Source organism: Pelobates fuscus, chromosome 7, assembly GCF_036172605.1.
Source record: "Pelobates fuscus isolate aPelFus1 chromosome 7, aPelFus1.pri, whole genome shotgun sequence".
In the NCBI taxonomy this organism is placed as follows: Eukaryota; Metazoa; Chordata; class Amphibia; order Anura; family Pelobatidae; genus Pelobates; species Pelobates fuscus.
This window is the reverse complement of record NC_086323.1, coordinates 148,519,077-148,532,279: the sequence shown is the minus strand read 5'-3', so window position 1 is coordinate 148,532,279 and position 13,203 is coordinate 148,519,077. Positions and strand designations below refer to the sequence as shown.

The following is a 13,203-nucleotide window of genomic DNA, read 5'->3' as shown; positions in this document are numbered from 1 at the left end:
AATGCAGCTCATTGTAGTGGTTACATTGCATAGAATGTCCAGGTAATGTCCTTGGCTCGTCACTGTGAATAGGGACTGCCCACATCCTGGGCTCACTGATAATGTGGAATTGACAGTTCCGCGTTATCAATGTCAATTTCATCCAACCTGTACTGGCTGAAAGTGCTGGGACCAAGTCAGCCATACTCGCTCAATGTGGAGTTATTTCCTCCTTATCAATGTGGGCCAGGAGGTGGGCAGCTCAGGGAGCTGCAATAATTCTAGGTGTATATATATATATAAAAAAAGATGCTAAACAATTTGATATTGAGTTAGGACACAGCACCAGGACACTCTAGGTAACATGACCACTACAATGAGCTGTAGTGGTTAAGCAGCATAGAGTGCTCTTTAACTTTTAATCTATGACAATTCACACTTTCGTGAATAGCCCTGCCAGACGTATCATTTACAGGTCAATAATGGAGGGGTGGGTGAGGAGGGGGGGGGGGGGGGGGGGGGGGGGAGAGAGCAGTGCTTTAACACTTCCTTTTACCACCGGTCACCGTAATCCCTAAATAAACTATTTTAGAGGGAATTAAATCCAGCAAATCACATTTTACTTTTCATTCTGTTTAAATTAAAATACAGTTTAGCAGAAAGCAAAAAATAAACCAGAAACAAACAGATTGCACAAATAAACAAGACAGTAAACACTTCCTACGGGACACAGAGTGCACCCAGGCAAACGTTTCTTGCAACCTGCAAAAAAAAAAAAAAAATGCATCAAATGTTAACAAATTCTTACCTGTACAATAAGTGCAGCCAATTTAAACACTGTTTCGCTGTCCACGGCAATCTGCCCCTGTTAACACAGCAAGAGGTGAAGTTAAACTTGACGTCTGAATGCTCTTAAAACCACAGATTATTAAATGTCTATCACTGTACATTCAGGTTCAACTTCAACAACAGATTATTCCATTCCAAAGCATAGGGGTGGCTTGTTCCTGGAGGATTTAATTACAGACAAAGGTGAGAGCTTGTTTACATTTAACCTGAAAAACCAGGTAACACGCTAATTTGCTGCAGGTACGTTCAGGGAGAAAAAAAAACTCACATATACAATGTTTGTAGTTCATGCAATCCTGTCTTTGGTATTTTTTGGGAGCTGAAAGGGAGCAGTTTTACCCTCTGTGGATGGTATTGCCCGATTCCCAAAGATAAGATTTCAGTGTGCAAGGCTGAGCCTTACACATACACAGACAAGTGCATATGGACACAAGCTACCTAATGTGAAGCCCTGTTGTTCTAGCTCTGTGTTTTCATGCATCAATAAAATGTTATTTAAACAATATTCATTGATAAGACTGTAATGTGCTTAAAGGGGCCTTAACCCATGATGAAAAGAAAACATTAATTTCAAAGAGGTTATTGTTATTCTTTCGTTTCTTTGTTTGGAAAAAAAAAACAAAAAAAAAAAACTTTCCTCCATTTGTAACATGGAGCTTAGTGACAAAAGCAACATTTCAGCTACTGAAATTGTTACTTCCACGTTCGGCTCTAAGTTTTAAAGCGGATTTTTAAATATTATTACCTATCCCCTGAACGTAACAAATATGTATTAGTAAGGTGTGGAAAATAAAATTAAATGTAGAAATCCGCCCAACTGGGCGCCTCCATCTTAGCTCCCTGTCATTCCTGGCGAATAAACTTAAATATTGTGATAGGTCTTTGTCATACTTCTATATATTTCACCCCTGCAACTCTTCAGAGTTCAGAGTTGAAAATGTTGACCAGAAATTGCTCACTCCCGTAACCCAGTTCTTATCATGAATATTAAATACTGGACTAAGAGATGCACATGAGCAGTTGATCAATCTATGACAGGCATTAAAAGTGTCAACTAGGCCCCAATTAGGGACACACAAAATGCCTCCCATTTCAGCCATGTTAAAAGTTACAAGATATGCCTCTAATTGCAAATCACCTACGGGGTATAACTAAAAGGTTCCTTCCCTGTAAAACCTTTAACCCCTTAAGGACACATGACATGTGTAACATGTCATGATTCCCTTTTATTCCAGAAGTTTGGTCCTTAAGGGGTTAAAAAGATTTAAAATTTATCTTAATCTGATGTCACCCGACACTTGCGCGGTTCAACCACAGGCTTCTCATAGAGTGCACAGGCGGAATCTGAGCCTGCGAGGGGAGGAGGAGGCATATTATAATAAAAAAAACAAAAAAAACAACAACAACAAGTTCTAATACAAGTAACGGAGAGAGGTGGGAGGGAAAGCACAGTAAGAGGGATTGGGGGGGGAGCAATCTTCTCCTTGCTGGTGTTCTGCCTGCTTGGGGGAAGATTTGTATGTCTATCGGCAGAGTGCAGTGTAAAATATGCACAGAACTGACATTAGGCAGCCCAGAACAGTGTTGCTAATGTTATCAAGTCTAATCATCTGAGCTCTGTCTTTAGTGTCCCTCCCTGCAGTAAACTTGACATATAGCAGTTCTGGATATAGGTCATACTTGGGAACATGAGAGTATATAGCAGTGGGTTGGATTGGGGCCATGCCAGTAACGGAACTTCATAGTCGAAGTGCATCAGCAGAAAAAGAGGGCTTGACAACCAGGTCTGCCCATGTATTGAGTGTGCTAGGCAACACCTGTATAGAGAGAAATGTACTGTTCTGGCCTCATACAGACAAGGTGCAATGTAACACTTTTTTTTCTTGCGGGATATTTTTTCCTTGCAATTCACTATTGGAAAACCAGCAAAAAAAACTCCTCACTATCCTGGTAGAGGGATCGCAAATTAAGCCAGATACTGGACAATTGGCAGGTATGTCCTAGACCTAGTGTATGTAATGAAACCTTAAAATTCCTTTAAATAAAACACTAAAAAGTAAAATCATAAAACTATTTTTACTTGAGATTAAATGAGGAAAACGCATGACACCTAATTAATGTTTTGAGAAGTATCAGGCAGCACTTGTTAAGCCATTAACTGAGTATAATTGTATTATCAGCTCTAGCGTGTTAATCAAAGCCAATTACTGTACAGAGAACCGGTACAGGCAAAGATGTGAAAAAGTAGGGCAATAAAGTTAACTGCAGAACACGACATCATCACTTAGAGCAGTATAAGCACACAGATAGGTCATTCCTTAATAGTCACTACACAGGTGGGAAAAAGCAATACAAGCTATTCATTATACGTGTTTAAGTTCAATAATAGGTATATTTAAATGTGTGATATTCACATCAGCAAAAACAAATAGATTTAACAACCTGAACATTTCTTTATAGTCATGCACTGATTCACTTTGTTAAAAGTGTGTGCCCATAAAACAGTTAGTGAGGACTGGCTTTGCATCTTGGGAAAATATATTTCAAACGTGTTTGCGTTTTCAATATTAGATGTAACGTTCCAAAATGTATGTCTGAAGATTGACTAAGTGTCTTGGGAAATGTAGTTTACAAACGTCCCCCATGACTACAATAAATCAGTGTCTTATAAAAATGTTTCCTCTGACTTACTGCCATGTGTACCACTTTGGTATCATATAATACTTTAATGACGCTGGGTTTAAATTGGTTACATACGGGACACAAATATACCCAGAGACAGGTGCTATTATGAATAAAATGAGACATTCTCAATCATATTATAGTCCTATGAAATTGGAACAAAAATGATCAACAAGTTTAATAGATGTAAATAATTTACCAAGGTGTCATTGTTCTATAGGTCTTTCCTGCCTAAAAAAATGGGGTTATCCCTTCCGTATCTGAGTCTTTGTTAGAACGAACTCTATGGTTTACAAAGACTCCTTTGTCTTGACTCCTCTTCCATTAATTTTTACCTATGAATTAAATCTGGAAGAAATGACAAGAGGATTGCAAATTTTAGGCCAAATATCAAAAATGTAAACATGGGTGAACTGGATGTTTGTTGTCCCCCAACTCCCTACAATTATTTTGTTGTATAATTTGAAGTCCCCTTTTCTGCTTTCAATAATTTCTTCCTCCCAACATTTGGAGCCATGGGAATTGGTCAGCAAATGACAAGTGGGAAGACAGTGGGGCATCACTAGTGATGTGACACACATCACTGACGATGCCCATATTTGGTAGACCTGACCAGAAAAGGGGCAGACCGACAAATGAAGGGACCCATCTGACCTGCCACTTTCTGCATAGTCTTAGTGCCCATTCACAGCACAAACACGTCTAATGATGAAATTTCACTGTGCTGCCCACCGACAGCATACTTCTCAACAAAGGTAGTGCCAGAATTGTGATATTGGTTGGAAGGGAGTAAAGGGGGAAGAGAGGGATTCAACTACCTCAATGGCTCTGCCATAAAGTGGCAGACCTGCACAGAAAGATGACTGATCTGCCCCTAAAGACGGTGTGTCAACCCACATTACTGGTAGGTCAACATGATGTGAATACACACCAGGCTGCTTGTCAATCATTTTGGACGGCTATGAGGGCTAACCATGCAGGGAGCACTGAAACAGGGATGGTTGGGAGGCAGACGGAACAAAATCAGGACTGCCCTGCTGAAATAAGGACTGTTGAAGGGCCTAATAATTATATGTTTATGAACCTCTCTATTTTTTTGAGTTGAGTTGCATTTTTTTTCCTACGACATACCTTTGAAAAGATAAAACGACAAATAAATAAAGGAACACTATAGGGTCAGGAACACAAACATTCCTGACCCTATAGTGGTAAACCCACCATTTAGGTAGCGTGCCCACCCTCAGCTCCCTTTAAAGGAATTCAAACTCACCTTATTTCCAGCGCGGCGCGGGTCTGCCGGCGCTGGTCATGCCCCCGATCCGCCGCCATAAGAAAAGCATTGGATTGGCTAACATCAGCAAGGAGGTGGTATGGAGGCGGGGCCAAACACTGTTTTGGCTAATCAGCACTTCTTCATAGAGATGCATTGAATGAATGTGCCGATTTTAGCCAATCCAATGCTTTCCCTAAGGCAGTGTTTAGATTGCTCCTAGGGACACCTCCAAGTGGCCTCTCCTCAGATGGCCACTGGAGATGCTTCCTGGGGCAGTGCTGCACAGTAGGCTCTGCATGGTGACAATGAATTTTCCTAAAAGAAATGCATTGATTCAATGCATCTCTATGAAGAAGTGCTGATTAGCCAAAACAGTGTTTTTCTCAATGCAGAACGTGGGGATGCTGAACGGCACGGCTGCTTACTGTGCAACCCCAAGCCAGGAAGCCCCTCCAGTGGCCATCTAAGGCGTGGCCACTTGGAGGTATACCTATGGGGCAATGTAAACACTGCCTTTTCTCTGAAAAGGCAGTGTTTACATGAAAATACCTGAAGGGAGCACATTAAGCTGTAGTTGTTCTGGTGACAATAGTGTCCCTTTAATTTTTGTTATGATATAAAAACCAAACAAGAAATAGTAACATTTCAGATATGTTACCAGATATGAGACACATTTGGGAAGATCTATCACAGCTTTCCATATATATCAGAATTTATGTATGTTCAAAACTCTCTCTCTATCTCTATCTATCTATATATATATAAATACTGCAGGAATTTCAGCTAGCACAGGTCCATAAGGAGTTAAAAAGTTATGAATCTAGTGTCAGCTTTTATTCTTTACAGAAAGAGTTCATTTGAGTACCACACCCTCATAACAAAAGGGAATTAAAAATAGGTGTGTTAGTCTGCTTTGTGACCTGAATGACTGGACCAAGAAGTTGATCAGAGTTGCAAGCTTACTTTGCCTGCCTATATATGAATAGAAAACCATTAAAGGACCACAAACCACCCAACATTTCAAATGGACAAAGAGGGACACTTTCATTTTAGGGGTGTAAGTGGTGTGTGACCAGTGGCGCAGCTGTTCTGAGATATTTTAGATGCCTTACCAATAACAATTTATGCAGCTAAAATGTAATTTAGAAGAAGAACAATGTATCACAGACTGATTTCTAACCACATATATTGTAGTTTAACCCCTTAAGAACCAACATTCGGGAATAAAAGGGAATCATGACATGTCACACGTGTCATGTGTCTTTAAGGGGGTTAAAGACACATTACTGGGAGTACTATTGCTGTGAAGCTCTGTTATACACTCTGACACACTAAGAAAATAGAGCTTCTACAAAAGAGGAGCAAAATGGCCCAACTGCAAATGCCAAAATTTCAGGGTGGACTGGCGTTGCCTTCCTTCCTCAATTGTTATCAGACGACACATTGCCAGCACTTTGTTAAAATGGCATTGTGTTCGTTGGAGCTTACAGAAATCTCATGGCTTACTTTTTAGGGCATGGCTGGAAAGGAGGCTAAACTACACTTGTGGTCGGTTAATATCGTATAGTGAAGTACCTTGTGATTGGAATTAAGTCGGTGTGGTGTGCCGGAACCGACGTAGAGGGTAGGCCTGAAAAAGAGGGCCCCCCTGAATGAATTGTATAAGAGGGAGAGGTGGGTGGGGTGAACAGCGTGCGTACGGCAGGTAGGAAGGGGGGGAGTAGCGTTTATATGGAACGCTTAACTCCTCCCACAAATACAGGCCTTACGGCCTTAAAACTTGTGGTCGGTTAATATCGTATAGTGAAGTACCTTGTGATTGGAATTAAGTCGGTGTGGTGTGCCGGAACCGACGTAGAGGGTAGGCCTGAAAAAGAGGGCAAAAGGAAATGCCAGAAAAACACACTTATAGCACTATATAAAATCCATGTCTTGCTACTCCTGTGTTGGGAATGTTCCTGTATAATATATAGCCGATTCCTAGTGCCTCTAATGTTTGTTCCGGCGTACTGCTACTGGATGTCGTTCTTATAGAATGGATGTGAAAATAGCAGCTAGTGGTCCTACTTACTCTAATGACGGAATGTGAATGTAGAATCGTATTTAGAAGTAGATAGGGAGTGATTAGTGGTTAAGTGTCTCGATTGTCTGGTTCGAACGTTGACGTGACGCGGTGTAGTGTTTGTACCTTCTTAAATTTTCCTTGGGGAGACATGACTTACCTGTCTGATTAGTTGTGATCGTGGAGTTGTAGGGTTCCCGAACCCTTGTATGGTTGCAGGCACATAGATTTAAGACCTGGTTGTGTGGCGCGAATGCTGTTTAGGGAGTCTGATACTGCCCGGTATTCCCATCTGTGTACGTACGTTACTGTGAAGCGATAACCAATTATCTTTGATATCTTGTGTAAAAAATGGGGTATGGTTTGAAAGGCTTGTCAGAAACGTGTATGTCAGTTCGGAATAGTGCGATCATGTACGTATGAAGGTTTGAATAAAAGGTGGCAAAAATGTAGAAAAGACTACAGGGTGACCAGTATGCCTGTGGAAGTCCTGCTCCACTGCTTCTTGGAAGAATGTCACGATTCTGTTATATGTATCTTAGAGCAAACGAATAATGTTCTAGATGATAACTTGTGTCGAGCCCCAACAGCCGAGTGACCGGAAGGGGATGCCAAAATGCAGATTATGCCTGAGAGATGTGAGTTGGGTGAGGTACGAGACTGAGCGACTCATGGATAGTCGGCCCTAATAGACACGAAAACGCTGCAATCCCTCGTCTGACGTTGCGTATGTAGGACATCCTGAAAAAGAACATAACAACAACAATGAACTCAAACAACAACAATATGGTTAAGTAAAATGGAACTGGCTGGCTAACTAGTGCCGAAGCGAAAAGCTCACTACCCCGTGACAAGTGAGGCCCTGCTAGTAGCCAAGCGGCTGGTGAGAGGCTCTACCTATGATTTGGGCGTGGGGCTCGAGCCACTAGCGTGGTGGCGGGGTGGTGGCCTCTCGGTGACAGTAAAGATCCAAAACGTGTGGCCGTGTCAGGTGAGGCCCTAACTATAAACCCGATAGGTGGGTGAATGCGAGGCACTAACTATGATTTGGGCCGAGGGGCGAAATCTCTGTGTTGAGATTGGGGAGTTGGCCTCGCGGGACCAGCTACGGTGTACAGCTAAGGCCAGCTCCTAACCCTAGATAGCCAGTTCTCTGACCCTAGACGGGGGCTTGATAAAGGGGTAACGTAACGTGCTTGGAAACCCAAGTTGTAGTAAATGATAGATACCCGGATATTCCCAGATAGAGACAGAGGAAACGAAGGGAGAGAAAGGAGGAAGAAAGAAGAAGGAACTGAAGTCGAGGGAAGGAAAATAATGTGCAGTATAGTGAAGTACTATGGAGATATAGCTGATAGTGCAGTATCGATAGACCCTGAGGGTGCTGAAGATTCTCATGATGGTTACTATATAAACCTGAAAGGAGATGAAATGAAGGCGTTGTGCCAAGAAAACGTCGTAGCAGCTGACGGAGAGAGGAGGGTGAAATTAGCAAGGTAGTGAGTAACAAAACGATTGTTACGGGTAGTGAGTACGAATGAAGAGTTGTGGAGTGGAGCCGTGGCCTGACGAGGCAAGGCAGGAATCAAGCCCCCGTACCCCAAACATGTAACAACGTGGCCTGGTAGAGGCAGTTGTTAGGAAACACAACGAAACCAAACCTGATAGAAACAGGTGATAATCGTTTAACAAAGGCCAATTGTGTAACAATTGTAGGAAATGTGAACGAAAACACATTTATACCAGATAGAAACAGGCGGCAATAGTGAACCAGTAATTGTCTACTGCTAGCAGATGACAAAATGAAACAAATAGTAACTGTGATTGTCGGTTCGATACCTCATCGTGTAACAACGTGGCCTTGTCGAGGCGGTTGTTTGAAGTGTGGATGAAACAAAATTGTACCTGATAGAAATAGGCGATAATAGCGACCTAGTGACTGTCTAATGGTAACAAATGACAGTATGCAACATTAATAGAAATCAGCGGGGAATGTCAAATGGCGGTTACGCCTGAACCTGAGGTAATTCGATGCATGTATAACAGGAGATGCGTAAGTGTAAGCGTAATCTGGGAGATAAAACAAATCCAACATATACACAGTTTTTTAGTTAGTTAGATTAACTTGACGCAATAAAATAGTACATGCATAGCGTCAGGCATTTAGTGTTATTACGTGGGATGCACCAATAGAAGAATCACCATTAACAACCTGAAAACAGGACGGCAGAGAAGCTACACATTATACAGAATAAAACAGCAAATACCATCAAACCACTAGGTGGAGATACCAGCCGAATGACTAGGACTGTGCACTGATACATTAAAACATAATGGAAAGTATGCCCAAAACCTCCAATTTAGAAATATTGCGCTGATATACGAAAAACATTATGGAAGGTAGGAGTAAACTTACGTAGCCAATATGTCGTGCATGATATAATAAAATTACTGGCATCCCTTCCTTTACCCCCTCCGTAGAAAAGCATAGCCACTATAACAACATGAGTCTGAACCCAAGTGGATTAATATATAAATAACCATGCAAGATTAACGTTTGGACCGGAAATTAATGAGTCCGTGAAGGGGTGAGGGGGGGGTGTAGGACCCCGACTCCCCCAGACGGGTGATTGAAAGTGACCGCCTAGGTGCTGGCGAGAGGGGAGCGTGGGTGGTCCCTGGTAAGATTTATGTGACTACCAAGTAGCAACAAAATTCATAAAATACAACCTAACCTTTTAACAGCAGGTTTCAGGCTCTGCTAAAGCCCTGAATGCAGAAACCGGACTGACTCAGTTTAAGTTTAACAAAAGGGACAAACGGGCCTCACATTGGAAGCGTCGAAATAAAACGTCATCTGTATCAAAGCCACATATGGCACAGGACAAAATCAAAATCACTTTGTCACAATTTGCACAAGTGAAATATTGCACATATTATTTTATGCAATTTATTTCATAGTGCACTTTATTAATAGCACTTTATATAATTTGTATGCACTTTAAAATATTTTTATTGCCTAAAAGACACAGCACAGCTAGATATATAGTATTTGCATGTGTGTTCCGGTCCCCCATGAGACCACAGCGATGTGGAGGGGACCGGAATGAGACTCACGGTTAGCAGGCAAGCCGGACCGCTGATAATACGGCTGGAGGTTTGTCGAACAGCAAATAGCCCGAGCGCGGCTATTTGCTGATTACCTAGCATTCGGATGTTAGTTGCCCAAAAGGAGGAGCGGGGGGAACGGAGAGGAAGCCGGACCGGAAGAGGCGAGGACCGGAGGAGCCCGAGTGAGGACCGGAAGTCTGGCTGTCACTGAGTGAACAGCGTGCGTACGGCAGGTAGGAAGGGGGGGAGTAGCGTTTATATGGAACGCTTAACTCCTCCCACAAATACAGGCCTTACGGCCTTAAAACATGTCTAATGGTGCATCCATTTATAGTAGCAATGCGACGCGTGTGGCACAGTTTCCTCATTCAATATGGATTGTCCTTGCTACCGACCCCAACGACACTGCTACTAAATAGAAATTTTCCCGGCAGGGGAGCATAAGAGGGGATTCGCCTTACTACAGCTAGAGTATCCTGAGAGTAACTTGAGCTGGCTCCCGGACGGACACAGGGTCCTAGTCAATTCTATCACTACAGACAACTCACATTCACTTTCTCGCATCTGTAATCACAGCCTTTGAATCCCTCTGCATGGATGGCACACTGATCACCTGGGGAATTTCTATGTTGCAGCAGCAGCTGCTGACCAATAAAAAACTCCATAACCAAGGTTTGATGGACATCAGAATGTCAGAAGCACAATGGCAGAAGGTAATGATCCTCACTCATCTGAGCTCCATCTGCCCTCGCTTTCAGGAGATCAACTACAAAATGCTAAGCCAATCGTGCCAACTAACGACAACCCTTCAACCAATTTCCCTAGAGGCACAATGCTACATATTTCCTGGACCTCTCCAATATGGCGAATAAGATTGATTATATTGATACAGTGGCACCTGTCAAGAGGTGAGATATATTGAGCAGCAAGTGAACAGTCAGTTCTTGAATTTCATGTGTTGGGAGCAGCAAAAATGGGCTAGCAAAAAGATCTCAGTGACTCTGACAAATAGTGATGGCTATACGACTGAGTTAAAGCATCTTGTAGGAGGTTTTTTTTGGTATGCAGTGGTTAATACCTACCAAAAGTGGTGCAAGAAAGAACTGGTGAACTGGCTTCACAGTCATGTGTGCTAAGCACTTGTTTCTAAATGATGCACGTGAGGAGAGATGGCTAGCCTATTACACAGAAGAGCTACTGTAGTTAAATTGCTGAACAATTTAATGCTGGCCATGACAAAAAGGTGTCAGAACACACAGTGCATCACAGTTTTAGTTTAATTTTATAATCTTTTTAATTTCATTTTTTTAAATTTTGTAATACATTATTTGCATAATAAAGGTAGCAATTTTAAACTATGCAATTCCTTTAATCTCCCTATTTTAATATTAATGCCATGGATGGTTGAATGTCTACTAGACTAATGTCTGTTCATGGCAAAAGCTATCTTTATAACTGGACATAAGCATAACAATTTCCCATTACCCTATGACTTGAATACACATCACTCACAAACACTTTTGTGTATTAGTGAGAAAAAAACACCTAATGTTTAATATAATAGTATACAGTGATTGTAAGAACTCTACATATTAAGTTGTTATAGTGCCTGATGTCCATGGATGCTAGGTTCCACATCATTACTAAACAATTAACTCACTGTTTAGTATAGATTATCTGTTCCCAGCAGCCTGAAGCCCATTAAGAAATGGTTGAGGTGGATCTATGTTCTGCTTCATGCCATACCAGAGGTAGCAGGCAGAGATTGTCTAAGAGCCCCAGGTGACCACCCTCTGCCAATTACTGCCCCAATCTTTGGTATAAATTGGTATGATGTAAGAAGAAGGCATTGGTCCACCTCTGCCATATCGTCATTGGATGTCAGACTTCAGCTGCCAGGGACCGAGAATCTCTGCTAAAGGGTAAGTAAACAGTTTAGCAGTGATACAGGTGTATCTTTAATATCTTAATACTATTTATTGACTTGTGCTGCTCTAACCCAGTGCTCCACAAATGCCAAAGCAATGTGCTTATAGTGCCGTTGCTGGACGCAGGGCCACCATCGGGGAGTACAGGCAGTATACCCTTGTAAGTGGCCTCTACCTGCATGGCACCCTGCAGCGTTTATTGGTCTGGTTAAGGAGATGGATATATCTCCATGAACCAAACCACATTGCCCATCGGCATCAGAGTGTGCCTTTTATTAAATGGGAGCCATAGAAAATAGATACTTCTCCCTAGCAGCAGGCCTGCTGTTGGTATAGACAAATCCTTCATTAGCAGGTTGGAGGAGGGCACATGCTGAAAGGAGGAGAGGACGCAGTTGGTGAGGATGGAGATCTGTGTGCATATAGTGTCACCCTAGGAGATTAATTGGGACGATGGCTCTGTGGGATAAAGTGGTATTTTGAATGGGCACCTGGCTTGCTGCAATGATCGAGTAAAATTTGCTAATGAGATGCTGCAACCTTCATGGGAAAGTATTCAGTGCTTTCCAATGGGGAAGCTTGGATGTGCTAATAGAGCTCACTGTGCATGGGCATCAGTTCCTCAATGCTTCTCTATGAAGCCTTGCCTCCTCCATGATGCTGTGGGAGGAGGAGAGGTAAGCAGCACCGAGGGGACTTTAATGCTGAAAAAAGGTAAGTAAAAAGCTTTATTTTACTGTTTTTTATGGGAGGAGGCACCTATATAGCTAAGAACAGGGACACTAAAGCATTAGGAATGCAAGTTTGTATGCCTAATTTTTGTGTTCTTTTAATGTTAGTATGGTATAATTGCATTTCTTACAATATGACCTCATTTGCACAACTTACTAAACTCAGACCTGCCACATAATAAATACATACAGAAACCAAGGTTTATATGTGTTCTGAAACAGATTCCATTTATTATACTGGGACACAAACCATAAATCATAAATTATACCCTTCCCAACTTAGTTACAGTAATACGGTGTAATTCCCAGGAAGCAGTTTACCAAGCATCAGCAGTATTGGGTAATAAATAGAGCACTGGTTGTTAGAATGTTTATAATGTAATATGGTTAGATGTTAACTTAAATTAGGACACCATTGGAAAATACACTATTCAGGACTGTGTTAAAATCATGGATGCATTTCCTATCTAAAGGAAAAATCTGATCACAGAAGTTATGCCTTCACTTCGATCCCGATGCTCTGTCACCTATGTACCAAATAGGCCAGTACTATTTCATGAGTGGGAAACAGCTGTGTATGGACATTCT

General features: G+C 41.9%; 1 protein-coding gene across 1 annotated transcript in view; it reads right to left on the bottom strand.

Annotated features, from left to right (window-relative positions):
- Nucleotides 1-13,203, bottom strand: part of FRMD4B (FERM domain containing 4B) — a 188,174-nt gene that overhangs the window by 114,340 nt on the left and 60,631 nt on the right. Inside the window, exon 6 of the mRNA XM_063426801.1 lies at nucleotides 788-844. Within this exon, the coding sequence (XP_063282871.1) occupies nucleotides 788-844 (57 nt within the window). The remainder of the gene's footprint in view (nucleotides 1-787; nucleotides 845-13,203) is intronic.